A 26,938-nucleotide genomic window follows, 5' to 3' on the forward strand; every position below is an offset into this window, starting at 1 on the left:
AGGCTTTCACTGTGCATTCTGGAAGCTTCCCCCAGGGTACAAAAGCCAAGCCCAAAACAAAGCTCAGGCATACCACCCCTGGGTGGTGCGATTTGTAAAAACAACAGAAAACACATTTATAGAAGTTAAAAACATCTCCCCAAATGAAGTATACAAAATTTTCTTTCACTTCCAAAGTTGTTATTTAACAAAACTCACTTTATCTAATTGTGCACCAGAAAGCAGCTTTTTTTTTTAGAAAATTAAAAAACTTTTAACTATAGCGATGGCAGGGGATCTGAAAAACAGAAAAATTCTTCCAAGTTTTACTTTAGTCAAATTTTGAGCAGCAATTGAGTTTCCTCACTAAACACCAGGAAAATGGCCAGTGACAAGTGAGGTAATCTGGCATCTGCAGGAACCAGAATGTTCACTATGGCAGTGTTTCTGTGGCTTTTGTTTTCGTTGGAGTTTACCCCCCCCCCAGGGCTCCTGCTGAGTAAACTGTTATCTGGAGCCTCCAGCCTTTCGTGACCCTGAGCGGGGCCCCGGGAGCAGAGCGCGGGGGACACGCCACAGCTGCGTCCCATCTGGGGCTCGCCCGCAGGACCTGTGGTCACCCTGTGCCCGGCCAGTACCGGGGGCCGGTGGGGGCGTGGGAAGGGCGGCCCCGGGGATGGGGCCGGAACGGGCCTCGCCAGCTCCGGGGTTTAACCCGTGGACGTCGGGTCCGAACCTGCGCCAGCTCCGAGGGGTGAAGGCGACGGGGAACGAGCGGCACCCACAATCCCCGGTCCGGGCCGCGCCACTGCACCCGGCCAGCCCCGTCCGTGCAGGCGGCCCTGGGGGTGGCCTGGGGGGTGGCCCTGGGGGTGGCCCTGCAGGCGGCCCTGGGGGTGGCCCTGCAGGCGGCCCTGGGGGTGGCCCTGCAGGCGGCCCGGGGGGTGGCCCTGCAGGCGGCCCTGGGGGTGGCCTGGGGGGTGGCCCTGCAGGCGGCCCTGGGGGTGGCCCTGGGGGTGGCCTGGGGGGTGGCCCGGGGGGTGGCCCTGCAGGCGGCCCTGGGGGTGGCCCGGGGGGTGGCCCTGCAGGCGGCCCTGGGGGTGGCCCGGGGGGTGGCCGGCGTCCCGTCCCCGCGGCAGGGACAGGGGCCCTCTCGGCAGCGCGGGGAAACGGGGCGCGGGGTTCAAGGCCAGCCCCCGTCCGACCCGGCTGACGGCAACATTTCCAATCGAGCTGGGGAACCGCCTGCCCCCCCCCGCCCCCTGCCGACGCAGAGGAGCAGAGACCTTCGGCCACGCACTGCCGGCCGTTCCCCGTGTAGCCCGCGACGCAGCTGCAGCAGAAGCCGGTGGCGAAGTCCCTGCACTCGGCGTGCACCGAGCACTGGTGTCGGCTGGTGGCGCACGTGGGGCGCGAGTCCGTGTTGTAGCTGAAGACTGCGGGGAGAACACAGCGCGGTGAGCGCGGCCCGCAGCTCCGGCCCGCGGGCCGGGCGCCGCTGGGGAGGGGAGGGGGGAGGGCAGGGGGGGAGGGGAGGAGGGGAGGAGGGGAGGGGAGGGGAGGGGAGGGGAGGAGGGCAGGGGAGGGGAGGGGAGGGGGGGAGGGGAGGGGGGGAGGGGAGGAGGGGAGGGGAGGAGGGCAGGGGAGGGGAGGGGAGGGGGGGAGGGCAGGGGAGGGGAGGGGAGGAGGGCAGGGGAGGGGAGGGGAGGGGGGAGGGGAGGAGGGGAGGGGAGGGGAGGGGAGGAGGGGAGGGGAGGGGAGGGGAGGGGGGCAGAGGAGGGGAGGGGAGGGGAGGGGGGAGGGCAGGGGAGGGGAGGGGAGGGGGGAGGGGAGGGGAGGGGAGGGGAGGGGGGAGGGCAGGGGGGGAGGGGAGGAGGGGAGGAGGGGAGGGGAGGGGAGGGGAGGGGAGGGGAGGGGAGGGGAGGGGAGGAGGGCAGGGGAGGGGAGGGGAGGGGGGGAGGGGAGGGGGGGAGGGGAGGAGGGGAGGGGAGGAGGGCAGGGGAGGGGAGGGGAGGGGGGGAGGGCAGGGGAGGGGAGGGGAGGAGGGCAGGGGAGGGGAGGGGAGGGGGGAGGGGAGGAGGGGAGGGGAGGGGAGGGGAGGAGGGGAGGGGAGGGGAGGGGAGGGGGGCAGAGGAGGGGAGGGGAGGGGAGGGGGGAGGGCAGGGGAGGGGAGGGGAGGGGGAGGGGAGGGGAGGGGAGGGGAGGGGGGAGGGGAGGGGAGGGGAGGAGGGGGGGAGGGGAGGGGGGGAGGGGAGGGGGGAGGGGGGAGGGGAGGGGGGGAGGGGAGGGGGGAGGGGAGGGGAGGGGGCGGCCCCCCCCCCCCCGCGGGGCTGCGGCTGGAAGCAGCCACCCACCCAGGGGTGAACCACCAAAAGGCACTCTGATCTCATCTGCTCGGGCCCCTGCGCCACTGTCAGTCAGTCTGGCGTCCGCCTGGTGCAGTCAGAAAGGTCAGCTCCACATTTTGAAGGGACCTTAAAATATTCTTTTACTGTTTTTTAAATTTGCCATTTTAATGACTTTAAAGCATTTTGGAACTTTTTTGCCTCTTCTCCCCGGGGCGTAACTCAGAAGCTCTTACACTCAAAAGCTGATTAGAAATAATTCCTCAATTCCTTTCACTCAAGAAACAAAAAGAGTCTCTACCTATCTCAAACGTCTACCTCCCGGGTTCAGTTTATTGGAATTAAGAACCAACTCATTATACAGAGAAAATTAATTTGGAATGGAGCTCAAAAGGACAAGAGGGGTGAACTTGAGAGCAGAGAGTGATCCAGTTTGTAGCTGACTGTTAGGGATGAAGATAAAAGCCAAGTTTCACCCAGGAAGGTTCCATTAGCCCTACACGCCCAGAGGGAACTTCCAGTGTGTGTAGAGGTGGAGTGTGGAGTTGGGAACACTTGGACCCCAAGCTGAACACATGTGACACTACAGATTGCTTAGCTCCAGCTGTGGGCCCAGCTCCCAGTGGGTCCCTGTGGCCTGCATCTCTGTGGGTAACTATTCAAATAACCCCAGGAATGCACTGCTGGCCGCCGAAGACTGACTCTTCTAATAAAAACAGTGAAATAACTGGGATAGATGGACAGAAAAATATGTTTTAGACACATGTTGGGTTCAAATCTAGGCTTTTACTAGTGCCAAGCAATGCACATGTTGCTGGGGCCAGAGATGATAGCATTTCAAGGCAATGACTTCACAAAGGAGAATTTCCGAGACTCCTAGATAAGGGTGAAAGCTCAAATCTCAACATCTGCAGTAAACAACCCAACACATCTGGGCAGATCCCTCTGAAACCCAGCTGCAAGAGCATAGCGGCATGCTCTGAGGGATGTCAGCATCACCCCAGGAAACCCAGGATACAGTGTGCAGGAAGCCCTGAGACGCGGACCCGTGTCGTTCGTTGTCATGTGACTAACGAGCACTGTCTCCACTTCTGAGCCTCGGAAGGAAGGAGGCGCACTACCTCTGGCCACCAGATCTTGTCCACTCATTGGGATACTCAAGAACAAACATGTATGGCTATCATTAGGAGACACAGTAAAACAAGTAAGAAGAAATAAAAGGGAGCGACTGTGGAATGACGTAGGCTCTCTCATCATTATAATGTTATAATAAACATCATTTAAAGGCTTGGACTATCCTATTTATATGAGTTTCAATGGGTTACAGGTCAATCTGAAGAGCAAAAATTAATGAACACAGTTTAGTTTGAATGTCTTTTATAAGCCGAAGCAAAGCATGCTGGCTTCCCCTCAAAATGTAGCAAAAACCTGATGTAATGCAGTTGACTAGAAGATACTGCACTAAAACAGGAGACCTACTTATTCTGTATTTTAAAATCTTCACAAAGTGACTCTGAAGCTTACAGGAGCTGGGAGGAAAAATAATCAGCTGTTCTCGTTCCAAAACCAAGAGGAAGCGGATGTCAAAGACCCACTGCGTCAGCAGCCAAAGGGCCTTCTGAAATGTTTTCTCAGGTGGGTGAGTATACTTCTGATCTCAAAAATCACAAATAAGAAATTTGACTTTCAAAATAATTCTAAAGCACTTTTCTCCTTGAAACAGACAAAAGGGAATAATAAGGAACTTGAAAGAGGCCACTCTCCGCAGTCTCCATAACCACGGCCCTAATCCCCAACGAGGTCTGGAGGCCTCGAAGGTGCGGGCCTGTCTGGATGCCCCGCACCAGCTCCGCCCGCCGCCCAGCGCTCGTCCTCACACCCCACCACAGAAAGCACACGGCGGGCACCCCTCCAGCACCTGCCCTGTCTGGAAACCCAGGTGTCTAAGGGTGTACCAGCTGCGCTGCAGCAGCCTTACCAACTTCCGTTTCCTCAACTTCATCCACGTCTATGACCTGCGGGTGCTGCTGGGGGAACCTCTCCCCGGGCAACTGGAAAGACCTGGTCCTCTCAGTGGAAGGCCCGGCGGGTCTGTCGGTGGCCAGGCGGCGGGGGGAGGCTCTGTGCCTGCTGTGCGGGCCAGCGTCTCCCCTTCTCGGGGCCTCAGAGGGGAAGGGAGTGGTGCCCACATCCTCTGGGCCCAGACTTGGCACGGAGTCATAATCTTCATCATCATACTCTTCATCGTCGAGTCCCAGGCTAACGTCCGAGGACACCACGCCACTGGCTGTGTCTGGACTCCCAATCTCAAACACCCAGACGCCCTGCTGCCCAGAGTTGCTGCTCCTAGGAGAAAGGACAGGCTTCTTGGAAACAGGCCCCCACTACCCAGAAGCAGGAGCCCTGCGGATCGGTGTCAGTCTGCGATGCAGCTGGGCTGGAGGGTGGGCGAGCAGATGGGGTCATGCGTGGTCATCGCAGAGCTAAAGCTATCAAGGCCATTCGGTGAGGCTGCATCCAAATGGACACAGACCAGCAGAGACTGACCTTCTGCCTTTGAAGAGGTGCTCTCCAGGGACACTGCCAGGCCTTACAATGCGATTTATACTAACCCCTGGTCATATGCCCCCCATGAAAGCAACCTGTTGACTGGAGTCATTCATTTTATCTGTTACTATCTTTCCTTGGCATGGTGTGATATAATAAGAATTATATACAGTTGACCCTTGAACGATGCATGGTCAGGGGCACCAACCCCCATGCAGTCAAAAATCAGCATATAACGTTAGACTCCCCAAAAGCTTAACTACTAAATGCCTGCTGTTGACTGGAAGCCGTACAGATAACATCGTTGATTAGTACATATTTTGTATGTTATATGTATTATGTACTGTATCCTTAGAATCAAGTGAGCTGGAGAAAAGAAAATGATATTAAGAAAATCATAAAGAAGAAATACATTTACAGTGTTGATTGAAAAAAAATCACCATATAAATGGACCTGCAGTTCAAGCCCACCTTGTTCAAGGGTCAGTAGTATTCGGTCTTTGTCTCTAGTTCCGGCATCCAGCTCCTAAATCCCTGTCATCTCTGGACTGATAAGAGTGTCTTTTTTTATTCTAATGAGATGACTGGTGGCTGGGGACCCTAGAGAGCTTCTAGATGGGGGCTGGTCAATGAAAAACGAAGGCGTGATTAGAGGATTGGAATTTTCAGCTCCATGCCCTGAGTTCCAGGGAGGGGAGAGGAATTAGAGACTGAGTTTATCACCAGTGGCCATCATTTAATCAATCATGGCTGGTAATAAAAAAAACCCAAAGGATGAGGTTGGAGAGCTTTTGGGGTGGTGAGCACATCGAGGTGATAGGAGGGTGGTGACCCCAGAGAGGCAGAGAAGATTGGTGCCCCCTCTCCCTCCTATACCTTGTTCTGTGCACCTCTCCTATTTGGCTGTTTCTGAGTTGCATCTTTATAATAAACTGGTAACACCATGTCAGTGCTTTCCTGAGTTGTGTGACTTGGGCGGGGGGGGGTTGCAACCTGGGACTTGTGACTGGTGTCTGAAGTGGGGGCGACTTGTGGGACAGAGCCCTTCACCTGGGGGTCTGTGCTAACTCCGGGCAGTTAGTGTCGGAATTGAACTGAACTGGAGGACACTCGAATGGTGTCTGAAGGGTTGGAGAATTGGTTGGTGTGGGAAAGAAAGCCACATATTTGGTGTCAGAAGTGTAGTTAGTGAAAACAGTAGACTTGGCTTATGAGAAATCCCATGTCTGTTAGCTGTGGAATCTTAGTCTCAGTTAACCTTCTTATGCTCAAAAAGAACAGTGAAATGCAAATGAGATTCAGACTCTAAAGGCATTTTATAATTACAAAACACAACAGACTAACCCTAATCTCCACTTGCTGCTGCACCGTTTTTACTCTTACCAGATTATACAGTGGAAAGAAGGGACCTCCACTACTCGGTGGAGAGCACTGAGCAAAAGCCTGGGGATGGGGATCAGGAGAGTCCTGCAGAAACAGGGCGTCCAGTCAACCTGTCCGCCCGCGCCCCTCGGGAGAGCCAACTTAGATTTTAGAAACTCTGTAAGCCAGTTATTAAACACAGCCGTTGTACAAAACTAAATGATGTAAAATTACAATGAAATAAGTTATATTTTTGAAAAGGCAATAAATACTCAAAACTCATCACATTTGAATTACGTTACTAATATCTATGTTCTTGAGGTTATTTGTCTACTGCACCTGTATGGTATGAACACCGTACAATGGTTCATCTTCTCTCATCTCCACGTGGAGCAGGGTGACCTGAACAGCTGGAAACTGGCCGTGGCTGGAGCGTTTACACCACAGAAATAGGCAAACACTGTAAGCGAGGGCTTTTCCACACCTGTAAAGCCGGCTGTTAAGCAGCTACCAGCACACCATTAAGTTAAAGCAGAGGAGCTTTAGACTCAATTTGATAATATGAAATTGGGGGTGGGGGGAATCTTTATTTTTTAAAGAATGTTGGTAGAGAAAAGGTTTTAATTTTAGAAAAGGCATCTGACCTTTCTCCCCTTTTGCCAAATTCTACAAAAGAGCCTGAGAGAGCAGTGTTTCTGTTGTAGGATTTCCTGCCTAGTCAATGTGGGGAAAGGGTGTTCTCAGCCTTGGGTTCATAGCAAGAGATGGGCTTGAAACACTTTATTTCTAACTTTATACTTACAAAGGAGATGGTAGAAACTGTTTCAAATGAGGATGACACCTAAAAAACAGTACACCTGTGCATTCTAAGAGTATCTTCCCTTGAGTTCATCAGAAAAAATACTAAATATAAAAACTATACACGGAATTGCAACCCAAGGAACGTTTTTAGGTAATGTTCTGTAACGCCCATTACATTACCCTTAATAAAATAATAAAGTGCTGATCTTATTAAGGGGGGAAATCTACTGAAGAACAAAGAAGCATACTTGGCCAAATTTTCAATTGATTCTCTGTCGTTAGCAAATATGTTATAAGCGCCATCGCTGCTCCACAGGAGTCCCACCAGCCCTTGGCTGAAGGCGACCATGGCTGGGACCTGGCTCTTGTCCCTCTTTGAGAACGTCGTCGTGAACTGCAGACCGTCTTCAGGGTAAAGGAAAATGGCGTAGGAGCTGGAGCCAGAGGAGGCCAGGACCGCCTGGAAGGTGTTTCTCTGTGAAGATGGGTCAACATTCAGTCACTCAGGAAAGTATCTACAGATCTTAAAACGTGCTACTCGCCAGACTATATGTAAAATGTGCAAAGATGGCAGTGTCCTCACCTTATTTTAAAAGGAGGAACAAGTATTCCAGGACAGCTCCGCTGGAATGCCTCTAAGGCTGTGGCAACGTGAAATTTTCTAATGAATTAATGGATACCTTCTGCATAACTGTGACCCTCAGGTTAACCATAATTATAGAGACCTAAAAATCTCACGCAACTTAGCAAATTCTTACCCTCAGAATTTGTATCTACGGCCACTAAGCATGTTCAGCCACAGTCATTATTAGGCATACATCACTGAGCCTACGCACCATAGAGCACGAAAGAACGTGAGTTCTGGGTGGAAACAGATCTGGATCCAAATCCTCACTCATCACCGGTGTGTGACCTTGGGCACGTTACCCAAGCTCTCTAAGCCTTGGTTTCTGAATCTGTTGGAGATAAAACCACCTCCTTCATAGGAATGGCAGGAGGGCCAGTGAGATAACATACGAAGGGCCAGGCTCAGAGAAAGTACTCCTTAAATGTGGAACCTTTCGTATGTGCCAGGCGTTGCCCTGGGCACGTGGATACGGACAGTAAGAAGACACAGTCCCTGCACTTGAGGATGTACGGTCTGGAAGGGAGACTGACATGTGAACAAGACATTGCCAAGCCGGGGAACAGATTCTATAAGGGTGTCAGTGCTGTAGGGGTCACAGGAAGACATGCTGACCCTGGGCAGGTGGGAGCGGAGGGGCTGGCCAAGTCTGAAGGAGCACCTGCAGAGGGGTCAGGGCAAGGATGTCACAGCAGAGAGGACTGCGAGGGCAAGATGCTGCAGGTGACAACATACAGTTGCTGCAGAGCATGTGCGGGCAAGGGGTAGGTCAGGCTGCAGAGGCAGGCAGGGCTCTTCACGGGGGGCTGGGCATTTGTCACTCAGGGCAAAGGGGACACATCCTCTAGAAATCAAAGGTCTGACGCAGCGTTCAAGTACAGCACTCAGATACAGGCGACAAAGCAAAATGTGTTGGCCAGGCCCATACAGACCTTCCCAAAGGGTGATCTATGGGAGGTGATGTGTCTTACTTGGGACGGAAAAGGGGGGGTGGCCAAAAGGTGGGGGGGACTGCTAATTTAATCAGAATGAAGCAGATTTCTTTATGGCAGTGCTTTTCAGAGTGAGTCAGCAAGAGGAGTCACGCGTGTCTAATTTCCCAAACGGACTTAGCCAGGGAGGACTTTTCCTCGGGGACCGTGTGGGACAAGTGTCCTGTGCATGCACGCTGGGACATGCCCGCTGAAATGGGTGCTCTGGGACCTGTCAAGTTTCTCCCTACTGTGTGATCCTATGAAAATTAGATAACGGGGGAGGCGAAATTATTTTTCCAAGGAGACACTGAGGCATGTCTTAAGAGTGACTTCCAATCTAGAGCTGGCTCCTTGACCTACTCAGATGCCCCCTTCAGGACACGTCCGAGCTCTGCACCGCTTTGTGGCTGAACTTGTGTCTGAAACATCCCCAGGTGCAAGGGGCTCTGTCTCCCCACCCAGAGTGTGGACTTTGTCTTCATTTCTTCACTCCCTTCAGGATTATGTGGTCATTTTAACCTTCACTTCATATTAATAATGTCCCTATTTAACCAGAAACGACCTCCCACTATCCGACCCAGAGTAAGAGCAGCCAGGGGGTGGGATTCATCAACCTTATGCTCCATGTGGAAGTTTCTCAGGGACTGGCTTTCTTTCATCCGGTCACCACTGAAACAGAGGTTTATGGCCTTGCAGGTAAGGAGCTGGAGCTTTCGGACCTACAAGTGACGAGCCTGCTCATTTTGTTTTGGGTGTCCTGCCTTTATCAGTGACACAGCACACGGTACCTCAGAGTAGCACCAGCCAGGTGGAGCCGACCTGTGAGACTCTGCACTGGAACCTGGGTGAGTGCTCACCTTGTCTTCCTGGGCGGGGTCCTCGCTGGGCCCTTGGTAGGGGGCGACAGAGTCCCAAGTGACAACCACCACACTTTTGGGTTGGAAGGAGGCTTCCGGGAACCCTCTCTGGACACACTCCGCTGCCAGCTGGGTGACGGAGGGGGAGAAGTCCTCTCGATAGTAAACCTTCCCAAGGCCGTCTGTTGTGTCCAGGTCTGCCAGGAATGGTGCCACTGCTCCGAAGGTCGGAGGGAAGAGCCCAGGATGGGATTCTGCGGCCGGGGGTTCACTCATGGCAATGAGGCCATTTGTGGTGACCTGCCAAAACCAAGCAGAGTTAAAAGGAGCACAGAAGTGACGTTTTCTACAGGGGAGACTGGGCGCCCACTCAGAGAACAGGTGCCCACACAATGCCAAATACAGCAGAGTCAGAGGAAGATATGACCCTGAATGGTAGAAAGCAGTTTTTTCCTGGGCAAATGTCCTGGGGACACCAGTCCCCAAGGACAAGTGTCTTAAGGGTCTCAGGTTTCCCTTAGGTGCGAGCTTTGTATCCTGCAAAGCCTCAGCGTAAGTCATTATTAAAGCCTTCATTCATTTTCTCAGCGAGCTGAGTAATCCTTACATACCAGGCCGCTGAGTTCTACAGACTCTGCCTTCAAGGAACCCACAGTCCAGAAAAGTCTGAGGAAGATGGACCCAAACAGATGATGATGGAACAAGTGAATGAGAAGAGAAGTGTCTAGAAGGAAATCTGAATGGGGCATATGGTGTCGTCTTGAGTAGTTTACTGTCATAGAATAATAGCTAACATTTATTGGATGTTCACCATGTTCTGGGCATCATACTAACACCTGAGTCTCAGAGGAACCCCACAGGACTAGGGACCACCAGTATCCGTGTTCTCAGATGAGGGAAATGAGGCACGTGAATCAGTTTGTCCAAAGTTACCAGTAAGTGGCAACACTGGGATGTGAGCCCAGGGAGCCCGCTCCACACTGGCTGTCATCACCACGGTACAACTTTCTTGAAATTGGCTATCACTGCCTGGGACTAGGCACCACCGTTCTCATGCAATGGAAGCCCATGCTCCTTGGGAAAATGGGAAGGACAAACAGCCCCGTGGGGGGAGAGGGCACTGGCCCCTGCAAAGCCAGGCGACAATGTGGCTTTGACCTGCTCATGTTCTCGTTAGCACACAGCCCACTGATGACACAGAGTCCACTCCACTGGTCTTTTTACTTCAAGTATCTGAGAGTCAAAAAAATAAAATAAAATCCCTAATCAGATGGGAGAGACTTTGCAAATGGCACCTCAGTTTGCACTTTAAGGGGCTGAGGTTGGAAAAACACCAATGCGGCAGGGAACTCTTGACTGTCCAGGAGAGCTGAAGGCCTGTTGGCCTCTTAGTCACTTATTTCCCTCCCTCCTCTAAACACACCCTTATCCTTCAGTCACTTCAGACCTTGTTCCTGGAGGAGAGGCCATAGGTGACAAAAAGGCCAGGAACTTAAAACACAATCCTTGCAACATGCCCAGAACTGGGTGAAAAGGCTCCATGTGGTGGAGCCAACTGAACACTCAACGGAGCTTAGGGAGTGAACTCAGCGCACCTCCCCCTTTACCCAACTTCCTGGGCTATGAGCTGTTTAAGGGACATACTTCTCATCACCTGGCACAAGCAATACTTTCTGGAGCACGCAGACAGGCTGCAGAGACGGGTCAGGGAGGAGCTGGCCCAGCTGGCTCTGCCCCACCCCCACCCAATCACCTCCCAGCTGGCGGGGGCGTGGGAAACTGCTCACTTTCTCAAGACACCAGAAGTTGGCAGTCATCAGCTGCTAGTAGGAAGTGACACACAGGGCCACATACAGACAACTTGGTTTTAAAAATCTGTTTTTCCAGTGAAATTTAAGTCAGTCCAATGGTTTAGAAAAGACGAACAGTGCCTTTTATTATTTAGAATCTGGGCACAGGAATGTTCCTATTTCCACAAGAAATGCTTTAGGGATGGAGACTCAGAGGCCAGTCACTAAGCTCTGCAGACACTCTGTACAGAGCCCAGATGACCCCCATTAGTGCCAGTTTTGGAAAATGATTTTTCAGCCAGTTTTCCTGCACATTCAACTCAGTTGTCGGTGATCCTAAAGAGAGATGACAGCAAAGATAAATATCATATACAGAACATCAGAAGTTGCATTTGATTTTTAGCTTTAAACACCCCCCTCCAGTAAACTTTATTTTCAGATACACCATTGACGGCAAGCAGGACGGACAATATTTGGTACGTTCAGGTGCCAGTCTCATCTGACAAACATGTCAAGCACACAATGTTCCTTGTGCCTTTTCTCCATCTTTCTAAAGTGCCATGGACCAATTCAATAGGAGGGCAGGGAACACAAAGGAAAGGCATCTAGGAGGCCAGGAGGACAGTCTCCAAGGGGACTAGGCTGGGAACACTGGAGTGATTCACAGCCATCTGTCCTGCTGCGCAGGGCTGCCCCACACGGCCATTCACCCAGTTGCTTAAGCTAGGACATTCCATCACCCGATGTCCTGTGTCCTGCCTCTGGAGGATCTGGCACCTTCTCCATCCCCACAGCCACTAGCACCCCTCCTCCACAGCATGCAGTCACATGACTGGCTCTGCCTCAATCCTTTAGGGCTCAGCTAAAGTAGCACCTAGGAGAGCTTTCTCTAACCATCCACGTAGGCTCCTCGCCCCTCCTTCTGCCTCCTTCGCTCCCTGATCCCGATTTATAGCTCCACCTCCTATTTGTTTCTTCCCAGGAGCGACCACAGTTTGTAATGACCTCACTGTCTGCTTGCTGTCCCCACTATGCAGTACATCCCCTGGGGGACCAGGACCACATCAATCTTGGTCATTGATGTAGCTACAGATCTTACAGGTGGCCTGGCATGTGTTGGTCCCCTCCCTCCCTCACTTCCTTCAGGAAATGGGGTAGGGGATTTCATGCAGGTGGTTCAAGAAATTATGCCTGAAGGTGTGAGAGCCATGAGGGACCATAGCATTCGGTGTGGCTGCAGTTCTTTCCACAGGCGCGTGACACTGAAACGAATGGCTAAGCAAAGAGTTTGCATAAATATGAGCCTATAACTTGAATCTGAGCAAGTCTCTAGATCTACCTACCAGTTTATAGGAAATGCAGGGGACAGAACATAAATGACACCATAGAGACATGCTTAGTAAAGTCCAGATCATGGGACATTCTCCAGGACAAAACCCAGTTTCTGTATTAAACACACTGCAAGAAAAAACAAGGCACAGGAACCTGTAGATTTAAGAAGTCCTAAATAACATGTCTACCAGATGCCATGTGTGGTCTCTGGATCCTGACTTAAACCAAAACGCAAAAGAAAACATTTTATGAACCTATTTGGACATTGGATGATATTAAGGAATCATTACTTATTTTTTAGGTGAGATTGTGAATTTTGCAATTTTGTTTTAAACACAGTCATTTTTTTAGACATACATCCTGAAATATTTAGAATGAAATAAAATGTTTGGGATTTGCTTAAGAATAACTCAGTTTTGTTGAGGGGAAGATACTGGGAATAGGCAGATAGAAATGTACCAAGACAAGCCATAAACTGGATTCCAAGATGGTGGTGGATTAAGTGGAAGCTACACTGACACTCTTCCAGGACCAAACTGGAATTACAACTAAAACATAGAAAAACCATCCTGAATCAAATGAAGATGAGCTGGAGAACACCCTCATAACCAAGGACGGAAAGTGGAGACCACATAGAGACTGGTAGGAAGTGCAGAGGTGTGAGAGGGCTGGCTGGGCTCCCACAGGCAGCAGCTGAAGGTCTAGAGAGAGATCTCAGCTGTGGGGGGCTCTCACTGCAAACTCTGGGATTTAAACCTCAAGCTGGGCTCCCCAGCACAGAGCACCAGAACTGAGAAAGGTGCCCACATAGCAACTGGCTGTGAAAAGCAGCACGGTTTCTGTCTGCCAGGGAAATACACCTAGAAATGGAGGCACCCTCTTAGAGGGCAACGCACAGTTTCGTGTGCACTCACTCACCTTGGGCTCCAGATGAAGGAGGGCAGAGTGGACTAGGAATGCTGTCTCTGGGGATAGAGCTCAGAAGGCAGCCATCTGGATTCCTGTGCCAGGTCATTCCCCCATTGGGCAGAGAACATCTTTCTCAGGCAGACCTTTACCATCCAAGCAGCTTTTGCCTGTGGAAATCATCTCCCCCAACCCAGCAGCTTTTGCCTGTGGAAATCATCTCCCCCAACCCAGTGCTACAGCCTGAGGCACATTAAGAGACTGAGAATAACAATCAGCCTGCAGGCAAATTCGGTCTCTGGGTACTTTGAGTCTTTGCCCGATCTGCTTCTGGTCCCAGGGCTTAGAAAAGCAGATCTTGGTGCGCATCTTGGTCCTTTCCAAACATGCCCACACCGAGCACAGGGTGCCACAAGCTATGGATTGCTGATAGCTCCAAACAGGGTACTCAAAGCCAGTCACAAACAGCGTCTGACATTGGCCTGCACCAGAGACCCTCCAAAAAGACTGGGAGTCCTAGCAGATCTGCCTAATACATAGACACAAACCCAACAGGTAGCCAAAATGGGGAGACAAAAAAAAAAAAAAAAAAAGCAAGCCCCAAGTGAAAGAACAAGAGAATTCTCCAGAAGAAGAGATAAATGAAATGGAAATAACCAATCTATCAGATACAGAGTTCAGGATAATGATTGCAAGGATGCTCAACAGCATGAGAAAAGACATGGAATCTCTAAAGGAAATTAAGAATGACATAGCAGAAATAAAGAATACATTGGAAGGAATAAACAACAGATTAGAGGAAGCTGAGGATCAGATCAGTGAATTAGAAGACAGGGTAGAAAAATCACTCAATCAGAGAACCAAAAAGAAAAAAACAATTAAAAAACAGGAGGACAGTTTAAGGGAGTTGTGGGACAACATGAAATGTAACAATATTCGCATCATAGGAATGCCACAAGGGGAAGTAAGTGAGCAGGGGTTAGAGAACCTGTTTGAAGAAATAATGGCAGAAAACTTCCTAACCTGGTCAAGGAAAAAGTCACACAAGTTCAGGAGGCACAGAGAGTTCCAAGCAAGAAGAATCCAAAGAGGCCCACTTCCAGACACATCATAATTAAAATGCCAAAATTTAAAGACAAAGAGAGAATCTTAAAGGCAGCAAGAGAAAAGAAATATGTTACCTACAAAGGAGCTCCCATAAGGCTGTCAGCTGATTTCTCAACAGAAACTCTACAGGCCAGAAGGGAATGGCATGAAGTATTCAAGGAAATGAAAAGCAAGGATCTGAAACCAAGACTACTCTATCATTCAAAATAGATGGTGAGCCCAGCTGGTGTGGCTCAGTGATTGAGCATCAACCCATGAACCAGAAGATCACAGTTCGATTCTTGGTCAGGGCACATGCGCTGGTTGTGGGTTCGATCCTCAGTAGAGGGCGTGCAAGAGGCAGCCGATCAATGACTTTCTCTGATCATTGATGTTTCTATCTCTCCCTGTCCCTTCCTCTCTCTGAAATCAATAAATAATATATATTTTTTTAAAAATAGTTGGTGAAATAAAAAGCTTCCCATACAAAAAAAGGCTAAAGGAGTTTATTACCACCAGACCAGCATTGCAAGAAATGTTAAAGAGACTGCTGTAATAAGTAGAAATAGAAAGAGAAACATAGGTATAAAGAATTAAAATGGCACTAGTTAAGTACCTATCAATAATAACTTTAAATGTAAATAGATTAAATACTCCAATCAAAAGATATAGGGTAGCTGAATAGATAAGAAAACATGACCCAAATATATGCTGTCTACAAAAGAACCACCTCATAACAAAAGACTCACACAGGCTGAGTGAAGGGATGGGAAAATAATTTTCCATACAAATGGAAATGAAAAAAAAAAGCTCAGATAGCAATGCTCATATCTGACAAAATAGACTTCATAATGAAGGCTATAACAAGAGACAATAAAGGTCACTACATAACACTAAATGGATATATCCAACAAGAGGGTATAACCCTGGTAAACATATATGCACCCAATATAGGAGCACCTAAATATATATTAAAAAAAAAATTCTGGAGAACTTTAAAGGAGAGATTGACAGCAATACAGTCACAATAGGAGACTTTAACACTCCACTGACATCACTGGATAGATCTTCCAGACAAAAAATCAACAAGGGAACAGTGACTCTAAATGACACACTAGATCAGATGGATTTAATTAACATTTACAGGACATTTCACCCCAAAGCTGCAGAATATGCATTCTCCTCAAGTGCACATAGACATTCTCAAAGAAAGACCACATGTTAGAACACAAAACAAGTCTCTACAAGTTTAAGAAGGTTGAAATCATATCAAGCATCTTCTCAGATACACTGCTGGTGGGAAGGCAGACTGGTGCAGCCACTGTGGAAAACAGTATGGAGTTTCCTCAAAAAATTAAATATGAAACTGTCATTTGACCCGGTGATCCCACTTCTAGGTGCAGGCGAAAGCAGATTCAGTCATTAATCCCAGGCTACAGAGCCATGAGGCTCGGGTGCGGCCCAAGTGCAGAAAGAAACAATGGTGAATCCTAAGGGTTGCACAGCAGGCACCAGCATCACTTTCTGGGCACCCATTTTTGCTACTTTAAAAATGACGTGGATCATGGGACCAGACGTTAGCTTTGATATGAATGTTGATGAGCACAGGCCAGAGCAGAAATATGTGCTGCAAGACTTCAACCAATTGAGCCACCCGGCCAGGACTACGAAAAGCTTTTAAATTGCTTACACTCCTCCCAAGTCATTGTGTTGTTTCACCTACGAACACTGCACTCTTTTGCATCCATGGTCCCCTCTGCCTCGAAGACCCCTACGCAGCTGGGTCCTTGGCAAAGTGCCATTTCTCCTTGTGAAGCCCCCCACCTGCCCCAGCAGAGTTACCACGAGCTCCTTTGCACCTTTGCAGTGAACGCCATGGGGTCTGACCTGGGAACAGACTCCTGACTCCCAGGGCACCCGCCCATATTCGCTGTAGGTCACACTGCAAAACCCCAGAGCGCTGAAGTGCTCCTGTCAAAGCCTGTCTGTTATATTACTTACTGTCTTTAGGTAACGCAAACTAACCAAGCATTGCCTAGCTGAGGTTCTTAATTAAGTCCCTTATGGAAAAACAGCTGAAAGGTTAAGGTCCGTGGTGCGTGGGCAGGCTAAACAGCCATCTCAGACGGTGGATAAAGAAAAATTGAATTTATTTAAGGAAAAGGGATGGGAGATGGGGATATCCAAAGGGAAGAGCTACACAGCACTGAGTCAAAGGGTATTGGGTCCATGATGGCAGCAAAAATATACTTAGGACGGTGAGATAAGGAGGAGCATAGAAGCAGCCACAGGAGAGCCTCGCTGGGGAGTCAGAGAGAGAGGGGGCCCTGGAGACAGGTTCAAGGGGTAGGCCCAGGACGCACTGCCGCTGCCCATTGCTCCCCTGGTTGCAAGTCTCGTTGGTCCCCTTGGAGGGAAGAAGGGGGGTGGAGATGGCACTGGTGTGCTCCCCTCGTGGGGAGTGCACCCTGGGTCCTTGGTCCTTTGTATTTACGTCTTTCTTGCAGGTGGAAATCTGAGGGGAGGTCTCAGGGGAGGGTCGCAATAGAATATTCATCAGCTTTCAGGGTCGTGGTCTCTGCTGATTGGTCGGTGCTGGGGCAGGGTTATTAGTCAGTGGAGCTGGTCCTGAGGCAGCCCTGACGCCACTCGTCTGGTTTTGCCACTTTTCTGAGCCTGGAGCTGAAATTCAACTGAGGCCTAGATGTTATCTTTAGGGAGGAAACACTCAGGGGTCTAAACCGCAGGACCAGCAACGTGCTGAGGGAGGATAGGTTACCTGGGGAAGAAGGTTGTTGTTTCACCAGTTTTGCCCCTTGCGGCTTTCTGCCCTGGTGAGTTCCTGTACCTGCGTTTCTGTACAGCTACTACCAGCACACAGACCAAGGTAAATATTGCCCTGAAATCTTGCTTACAGTTCACACTGGGAAAAAGAAGTTCCCTTAGCAAAGTTAAACTTCAACTCCGTGAGTTACTCACAACTTAATGCCCCTTTACAGAACACTCTATCCGAAAACTGCAATTATGTCACAAAGCACCCCAGGATGACAGGCCAAGCACCACATGGCTAACAGTTGGAGCCACTTATGTGCAATTGTTTCAACTCAGCTAAGTTAATAAGAGGACGTTCAGAGGAATAACTGTGAACAGGGGACTGTCCCCATTTAAAAGGGCACTTCCTGTCTCATGCTCACCTCTACGGTGACCTTCCAGACAGCACGAACCACTGGGAAAAGTCTAGATGCAGATACTAGATAAATTTAAATGGCATGTTGGATTCCTTACATTAAAATGCACACGGAAGTGAAACAACCGTCGTTTTAGGTTTAAATGAACCTTGTCAAGGTCCTCAGGGCAGAAAGCAGCCGGCAGTGGTGGCAGGAAAGTCTTTTCCAAAACAGATGTGAGAGGAGGTCGGTGCAAATGAGAAACAAATGGGGTCACTCTAGAAATGCAAATGGCTGCACTGAGAAGACAATGAAATTCATCAAGTTGCAAAAGCGAACTCCAAGGGTGGGAGGAAGCAGTGGCTTTAGGTAAAATAACTGAGGGCGATACGGAAAGGCAACAAACTCAACTACTGTCTGCTAAATCTGAGCCCTTTACTAAAGCTTTTTGCTTTTTTAAAAATTTCATGCAACCATGCCTCTCTTCACATATCCGAAATAGAAAAGGAAATGACTTAATTTAGCTTAATGTCACACGGACAGCAAGCAATTGATGGAACCAAAATTTGCACCCTATATTCGGCTGCCTAGTTTAGAGATATTGGGAGCAAAAGTCATGGAAGCTGCAAAGCTTCATGGGATGGCGCAATGGTTAGAGATTGCGCAGCCAGAAAAAGCTGGAAAACTAAAAGGGCCTAAGAAAAGAAAAGCTTTATAAAAGAGCCCTGGAAATCGCCAAATCCATGACACAATCAGGGTGGAGGCTGACTCATTTCAGCCTACAGCCCAGAGCCTGGGACCTACCCCACCGAAGTTCATGAAGCGTTTGTACTCCAGCTATCCCATTAAACCCAGTAAAGCGAGCATTAATATCATCTCATTCTGCATATGAGAAAGAATGAGTTTCAGTTTATAGGACTTGCCTAAGATCTACACTAGAAGTGCCAGAACAAAACTCTTGAGTCCAAATTACAAACGTTTTCCATTAACCCTCCTAACCCCGCAGAGCCAGAGAAATGGCTGTGGCTCCCATTAAAAATAGAAACAAAAGGATTAGTAAGTAAAAGTAAGGGACAACCTAGCGGCAATAGTTAAGAGATGAATCAATGTTTGCAACCTAATCCAGTTAATAGCTAATGAACAACTCTGGATTGGTTACCCATCTCTTCTACCCAATTTCTACCCAAGATGATCTTCCAACATTTTTAAGTGGTTGGATCTTTAAATTTTAACTTCTGTGTGTCTATCAGAGAAGAGGCGTAGCAGTGTCTGCCCTTCAGTATTCCAGAACAGGAGATCGGGGAGGAGGACCGGGCCTGTCCAAATCTCCAGTCTCTGGGGAGAAACGTGCTCCTCCTTAACACCTGGGGTCAGGTGTTTACCTGAACCCACTGGAGCACTAGGTCTCCCTTAGTTTGGATTACATGAATCCCTTAATTTGAAATCATAGGGAAATTATAGAGAAAGGGTTAAGCATTCATGGCCTTTCCAGGATGATCATGCATCAGTGTAACTCAAAGGCCCTAGTGGTGAGGGAAAGCTCTTCTTTACAGAAGTATGCCAGCCAATAAATGTAGAAAGACTGATGGAAACAAGCAAGCAACCAAACCAAACAAAACACCATTTGGCAACCTTAATTTAATATTGACTCAGGCAAGGATCATCGGTGGATGCTAAGCCACTAGGTGAAAGGTTGATGGGAGAAGGGACAGCTCATGAGCCAAATCATGGCCCTTTAGTCAGCTCGCTGCTCACAGGGGAAAAACACAGTGTTACAGACAAGATCCAGCTGTCACCTCCTCAACACTGGCAGCTAGCAGAGCAACAGCCAAACCTCGCTTACCTCCCGATGTTACACAATACGATATACATAGCTTCATTCATGAAGCAGTCCTATTACATGATGTTTAACCTCAACAATAAAAACACAAATAACCCAATTTAAAAATGAGCAAAGATATGAATAGAGATTTCTCCAAAGAAGATATACACATGGCCAATAAACACTTGAAAAGGTGCTCAGCATCATTAGCCATCAGGGAAACGCCAATCAAAACCACAGGGAGATAGCGCTTCACACCCATTAGAATGGCTGGAATCAAAGTCAGGTAACAAGTGTGGGCGAGAATGATAAGTTGGAATCCTCGCACATAGCTGGGGGGAATGCAAAATGGTGCCACCACTTTGGAAAACAGTTTGAAAGCTCCTCAAAAGTTAAACATAGAGTTACCATAAGACCCAGCAATTCCGCTCCAGGGTCTATACCCATGAGAACTGAAAGCAGATACCCACAAACCAACTTGTGCACAAACATTCACAGCAGCATTATTCTTAATCGTCAGAAAGGAGAAACAACCTGAGTTACAGATAGTGCTAAGCATTGGGAGGTCAATGTCGTCTGCTGGCCCTGGTCGGTTAGGAAGCTAGGATGGAGTTGGTCCTGGGAGAACGGGGGAGGAGCTGAGAGATAAGAGATGGATTAAGGCAGAGAAGACCGAGAAGAGGGCCAAAGGAAGACCGGGCAAAATTGGAAATAAAGCTAGGAAGATAGGGTGAAACCCCGAATCCATCCCAAGGAGTCACCTTTCCCTGAAGTTAGTACGGAGGGAAGGCATTAAGGGACAGACCTCAACTGGAAAATGTCATTTCCAGGACGGCAGGAAAGGTGCGGTGCAAGGGCCTGCTGAAAAGGTGAAATGAAGAGCTAGTGATTTTCCAAGGTGACCACCATCTTACTCAACCCAATGGGCACCTCTGTACTCACCTTTTGGCCCCTCAGCAGCATGTGACATGGCGGTCCCTCCTCCTTGATGTACTTTCTACACTTTGTTTCCAGGGCACCTCCCGGTTCATCTCTTATCTCAGTTCAGTGTCTGCCGCCGACTCCTCGTACCCCTGACCTGTTGGAGGCTCTTCTCTAGCTACACACACTCCTGTGCCTGAGTGCATTTCGCTTTCTTGTTTTAAACACCATCCATGCGCCAATAGTCCCAAATTTATATCCAAAGCCCAGGCTTCTCTTCTGAACGCCAGACTCACATATTCAACTGCCTTCTCCATCCCAGACCCGGGTGTTCAGCAGCTCGTCACCTACTAATGCACAACTTCTGCTGCTTAGCCTCCTGCTCCGCCCCTGCTAGAGTGTAAACTCCTTGAGGACAGGGTCCTTTGTTTGGTTCACTTGTTTTCTAGGTCCTTGCAGGAGTGCCTGGCCCATCATGGGCACTCGTTAAGTATTTGTTGAATAAATGAATGGAGGGAGGGGGGTGGAAGAACCCTCCGAGGGTGCCGTTAACAAGGAAAAGCGAGTGGCAGTGAAAGTAGCCGAGGGACAAGGGAGGTGAGTAAGTCTCAGTTGCCACGTGGAACCCAAAGTGGCAGGTGAGGATTTGGTTGGAAACATCTGGTATGATTTTGAAAATCTGAAAGAGGTCGTGGCCAGAGACACTGTCATGGAGCAGGCAGGTGAAGCCACAGAGGTTGGCAAGATCTCCAAAGAAAGGAGTAACTGAGCAAAGGGAATCCAAGCCGTACTCTGTGACTCCAGGGGCTTTCGAGTCGGTTTGTGGACAGAGGATATATGAGAGGAGCAAAGGACACATTTGCAGCGATCACAGTGCACTGTAGACCTCGCTCGGCTACTGAGGGGTCTGGAAATGAACCCGGTCGGATGGAGTCCTCACGGACTCTGAGCGCCCCAGGTTCGGGGTGTTGATCTGCTATCACAGGAGACTGGAGTCACCTGTCCCCTGTGTCTCCCTCAGCTCTGAAACCTCCGTGAGGGCAGGGTCCCGGCCATTCTCAGTTGCTGTATTTCACAGAGCTTATGGCCCTGCACCTAGCACAGTGCCCCCGACACGAGTCCCTTGTTAAACACGGCAGAATGACTCCAGCTTTGAAGAAAGTGAGCGGCCTACACTGGCAGAGAAGGTAGGGTGAAAACAGAAAACTAGCAGCTCTTGAAGGATGAGTTAAATTTACCCTATGTAAGGAGAGATTCCTGTACGTGGTATAATGAAAATCTGTGGGGCAAGATGAGTCAGGATAGAGGTATAAATTATCTTTGCTACCAAGGATAAACTTTTATGATTTTTTCATAACATGAAGGATTTTATTTCCAAAACAAACCAAACTTATCAAATAACCAATTCATTTCTCCATTTTTATGATCAAGACATAAATAACTTAATATGCAATAAAATCATGTTCTAGAAATTCTGTTGGTCTACACAGCCAACTGGAACTACTGATCGGCATGAGACGACCAGCATTAATAAACTGAGAACTAATCAGAAAGAATATATGCACCCCATGTTCACAGCAGCGCAGTTTACAATAGCTAAGGTCAGGAAACAGCCCAAGTGCCCATCAGTAGATGAGTGGATAAAAAAGCTGTGGGACATTCACACCATGGAATACTACGCAGCTGTAAAGAAGAAGGATCTCGTACCCTTTGGGACAGCAGGGAGGGACCTGGAGAAAATTATGCTGAGTGAAATAAGCCAGGCAGAGAAAGACAAACATCACATGATCTCGCTTATATGTGGAATCTAAAGAACTTAATAAACTGATGAACAGAATAGATTCAATGACATGAAGCACAGACCAGACTGATGAATGTCAGAGGGACGGAGAAGGGTGGGCGGGTGGAGGGGGAGAGAGTAACCAAAGAATTTATATGCATATATGCACAACCCAAGGACACGGACAATGGTGGGGAAAGGGACTGGGGAGGGGGATGGGACGGGGTGGAACGGGTCATTGGGGAGAAAAAGGGACATCTGTAATATTTTAAACAAAAATAAAATTTAAAAAAATAAATAAACTGAGATGATAAAATTCTAGTCAAAAAGGGAAAATGTTTTATTCTTCTGTACAACCTCATTATATTTCTGAAGAACTCTTGCCCAGGGAGGTCCGTTCATTGGCCAAGGCCGCAGAGCTCATGTGAGCCCAGGGGGTCAGTGCACCGGTTGGCTACATTTACAGACTGGTCCATTCCGCACTCATTACCCAGAGCGGGGAGCAAAGAATGCTCCCCACTGGGACTGCTTCACTGCTGGGACTGTACTCAGTCATCATCCAAAAATTAGAGGTCACTGTATGGGGAGAACCAGACCTTCTGAGGGAAGTCTGCCACGGCCCACAGGATGGCCCTCCACCCTGCCATGAACATTTCCTTCTCCTGCCTTTGAACAGCTCTCAGACTACGGCCATTAGATCAGCAGCTCTCAAACATTTTGGTCTTAGGATCCTTTACACTCTTAAAAATTATTCCAGACCCTCCAAAAGCTTGTATTTATTATTTGGTTATATAGGTCAATATTTATCATGTCCAATATTTATCATGTCAGGAATTAAAACCAAGAAAAGTGTAAATATTTATAAAACTTAAGTAATATGAACTCATTCGATGCTAACATAAATATCATTATTTTTTTTCAAAAATAAAATTCAAAAGTACTTGGAGAAAGAAGTGTCATTGTTTTACATTTACATCAATGTGATATCTGGGTTAATGGAAGGCCACTGGACTCATGTGATCTGTTGGGAGTGGTATCTCAGGTCATGCAGCCTCTGGTGACCTCCACTGCATACACATGAGAACATGGGACATAAAAAGCAAATAACATTTTAGTATTATTAGAAAAGAGTTCTGACCCTGTGAATTTCTTGAACAAGTCTCCAGGACACCCAGGGGTCCCCAGACCACACTTTGAGAACTGCCACCTTAGATCATTACTAAAGGGCTGTAAACCCAGCTCAGCTTGTTTCTCACTACCCCAGTCCAGTAAACCAGCTTCTCGGGGCTCCCATGTTCCTCCCCAGCCTGAATGCTTGCTTGGAGGCCTACTGGCTGCACCCCCATCCCCAACCCCACCTTCTCCTCACACCTTATGTGTGACTGGTCAGAAATCCTGTTGGTGCATCTTAGATCACCTCTCAGGGCTGCCCTGTTCTCTCCTTGCCCCCCTTCCTGTAAGCCCTCATCCCACATGTCCGGATAAATCAGCAATGTATGGGACTGATTTTCCTGCGCCCAAACTCTCCCTGATTGTCCATGCTATCTTGCAAACCACTGCCCGACTTACTAACTAAAGACAGGCATGCCTCGTGTCCAGCTACAGACAGCTTACCCCCAACCACCGTCCTCTAGCCATGCTTCATGACCCTCCACGCAGTGTTTTCCATCGCTTGGCCCCACAGCCTCACCTCTCCCTGGATCTGTGCCCGTTGCCACTATGGGTGGGGGAACCACCTCACCCACTGCCTCATCGGCTCAGCCATGTGACTTGCTTTAGTCCATGAGATGTTAGGAGACATGACCCAAGCAGAGGCTTGAAAAGCACTTATGCATTTCTGTTTACTCTCTGGGCTCTGACAGACCCCATGAAAGACACGCTTAAGCTGACCCTTTGAAGCAGCGCCACCCTGTAGGATTTTTAGTGGTGATGGAAACGTTCCATAGCAGCATTGTCCAAGATAGTAACCACTAGTCACAGGAGGGGACTGAACATCTGAAATGTGTTACTGAAAGGCTGAAACTGTATTTAATTTATCCAATTTTAAATAGCTACATATGTCTAATGGCTACCATAGTAGACAAAACAGCTCTGGAGGATGAGAGACCCATGGAGCAGAATCAAATCATCCCAGTTGGCCCTGCCAAAGCCACCGTGGATCAGTCCACCCTGCTGCTTCTAGGCAATGAAGCAATAAGGCTTGTTGTTACATGCCAATGAGGTTTTCTGGTTGTTTCTTCAATGAGGTTTTCTGGTTGTTTCTTACGCAGCGAAAGCTAACTGATACATTCTATCTCCCAATCCCACCACCTATCCTGGCAGAAACCTCCTATTTATTCCAGTGGAAACCCTCAGCTCCAGTCGGATCCCATTCCTCACTCCCCCAGCACATGCCAAGCTTGGTCCCATCCTCTGCACTTGCCCCTGCAGTCCCTCCCACCTGGAACAGCCTCTCCATCCCCCCTCCACCCACTGAAATTGAACCTGTCTTTCAAGTCTTAAATGTAACCTCCTCTCTAAAGTCTTCCCTGACTATCCTAGCCCACAACAACCCCTCTGTCCATTTCCACATGTTTGGGGTCTGATGCTTGAAAGCTTCATGAATCAGACACAGACTTGGGAGGAATCCTAGTTTGGGCATTTAACTGGTGGTATGGTCTTGGGCAATTACTAACTGTTATTACTATTTCTTCATCTGAAAAAAACAGGGGAATTGTTTTGGGGATTAAGCACTGTAAAACTATTATGTCCCTGACACATACTCATCCAATGATTGTTTTCTTTCTTCCCTCCTCCTAGTCTAGTGCCCAGAGCAGTCTAGAGCACCTGGTTCATACTCACACATTCTGTCAATTCAGTTTCTCAGGCAGGGCCACATGAGGATTTTTCTATTGGCTCAGAGAGCATCTACACATCTACAGAGTGGTGCATGCTGGGTGGGGTCACCTCCTGAGAATGCAGCGGTCACCCAGGGTCACACCTCTTTCCAGGGCAGCCCTTATCCAGTGACTGATCAGATCACTGTAATGGCCTAGAGCCCCAGCCCTCTCATTCAGACATGAGACAGCTTTGAAAGGTCATCCCACCTTCAGAGCAAACTGGGGGCTCGCCGAGACCTTTGTTGGGACTATTGCAGCTGTGTTTCCCCTCTGTCAACCCTCTTTAGTCCCCTCCTTCCAGAGGTGTGGATCTGAGGAGCACCCCTAATGAAATCATCTGCCTGCTAAGCTGCATCTCCGAGTCAGTTCCCTGAGAACCCAACTGTAGCACAGATATAAGATCCATAGTGAGCTCTGGGAATCTTTGTCTTCAAAATGCCAATTAAACCCAAACAGACCCAAAGGTATTGTTTGACAGGAATCACTTTTTAGCAATAGATTTTCCAGGTCTTTAGAATGCAGTGTGGTTAGTCTGATGCCATGAGTAAAGGAGGTCCCCATATTTAACACCAGGGTTTTTAAACGTGGGGCCAGTGACCCCCCCAAGGGGGCTCATGAATACAATTCAGTGGGCCTGTTAACTTGGAAAAAGGAATATCACTTTTTTCAGGAACCCGATATTTAGCATTTCCTTCCATTGTGCACAGAGCCAACAATGCAGAGCAGTAGCAGCACTCAATGGCCTAGCCACTGGCAGAAGTCACAGATATTCTGTCACTCACAGTCACTGCAGGTGTCTCCAATGCTTACAGACCTCATGAGCCTGGCCTTTTGGTAATTACCTGACCCACTGTTGGATCCACTGCTGCATCTCGCTATTTACTGTGGTCAAAAAGAAGTGCATATATAAATTCACAAAAATTTTGTTCTAATACTTTTATCTGTATTTCAACATAATTGCTTTCCTTGGCCATCCCCTGGGTTTTATTTTATGCATTTTAAAACACTGCTCTAAGAAGGGTCTTCTAGGCTTCACCAGCGACCCAAGGAGGTCAGCGCAGTCAACTGCTAGGCGACTGTCCCCGCGGGTCTCGGTCGTTTCAGGCAAAGCGAGAGTCCACGTGGGTGTGGCCGAAGGCACCGTCGGGGGACACAGCCACTCCCGCCGCCGAGGGCCCCCTTGGAGCGCGCACAGCTTGCTATGAGATCCACATGGCGCGCGGGGGCGGGCGGCGTCACCAGAGGCCTGGCCCGCACCAGAGCGCCCCGGCCCGTTCGGAGCGGGCTTCAGAGAGCTGGGGGTCGCCTGGCCCCGCTCCAGATCTGGGGCCCCCATGGTGACAGTGCTCGCTTACAGGAAACTGGGTCACCGGGGAGCCCTGCTTCCCCGGCCTGAACTCTGGGCTGCGACGAGCTCAGCAGAGAGCAGAACCGCCGCCGGGACAGACGCGGAGCCCGGCGCAGCGGTGCGGGCAGTGCCCGTGCCCGGCGGCCCCTCCTTCCCCGGCGCCGCGCCCCAGCTCTGGCCACTGCCCCGCAGAGCACCCGCGCCGGGCCGGTGTCCGGTCCCCAAAGGCTCGGACAATGGCGAGACCAACTTCCCGGCCGCGATGTCTCGCACAACCACCAGGGAGAACTCTCCGCTCGGGGTCCCGGTCTCGGGGTCCCGGAGGCAGCAGGGTGCACCCAGGGCCTCGCAGACGGGCGAGCTCCCCAGCCCGCGAGCTCCTTGGGGACGTCGGGGGCCAGGGCGGGAGCGCACTGG

The 26,938-nt window shown here is 49.4% G+C and overlaps 1 protein-coding gene across 2 annotated transcripts in view; it reads right to left on the minus strand.

The window, feature by feature from the left end:
* The window catches only part of NID1 (nidogen 1), a 72,692-nt gene that overhangs the window by 45,350 nt on the left and 404 nt on the right, over positions 1 to 26,938 (minus strand). For both annotated transcript variants that reach the window (XM_081124224.1, XM_081124223.1), the window contains exons 2-5: positions 9,491 to 9,790; positions 7,283 to 7,509; positions 4,303 to 4,670; positions 1,266 to 1,415 (exon numbers count right to left, since the gene is read on the minus strand). In XM_081124224.1, the coding sequence (XP_080980350.1) occupies positions 1,266 to 1,415; positions 4,303 to 4,670; positions 7,283 to 7,509; positions 9,491 to 9,790 (1,045 nt within the window). The remainder of the gene's footprint in view (positions 1 to 1,265; positions 1,416 to 4,302; positions 4,671 to 7,282; positions 7,510 to 9,490; positions 9,791 to 26,938) is intronic.

This window comes from Miniopterus schreibersii (genome assembly GCF_964146895.1).
Source record: "Miniopterus schreibersii genome assembly, chromosome: 21".
NCBI lineage: Eukaryota > Metazoa > Chordata > Mammalia > Chiroptera > Miniopteridae > Miniopterus > Miniopterus schreibersii.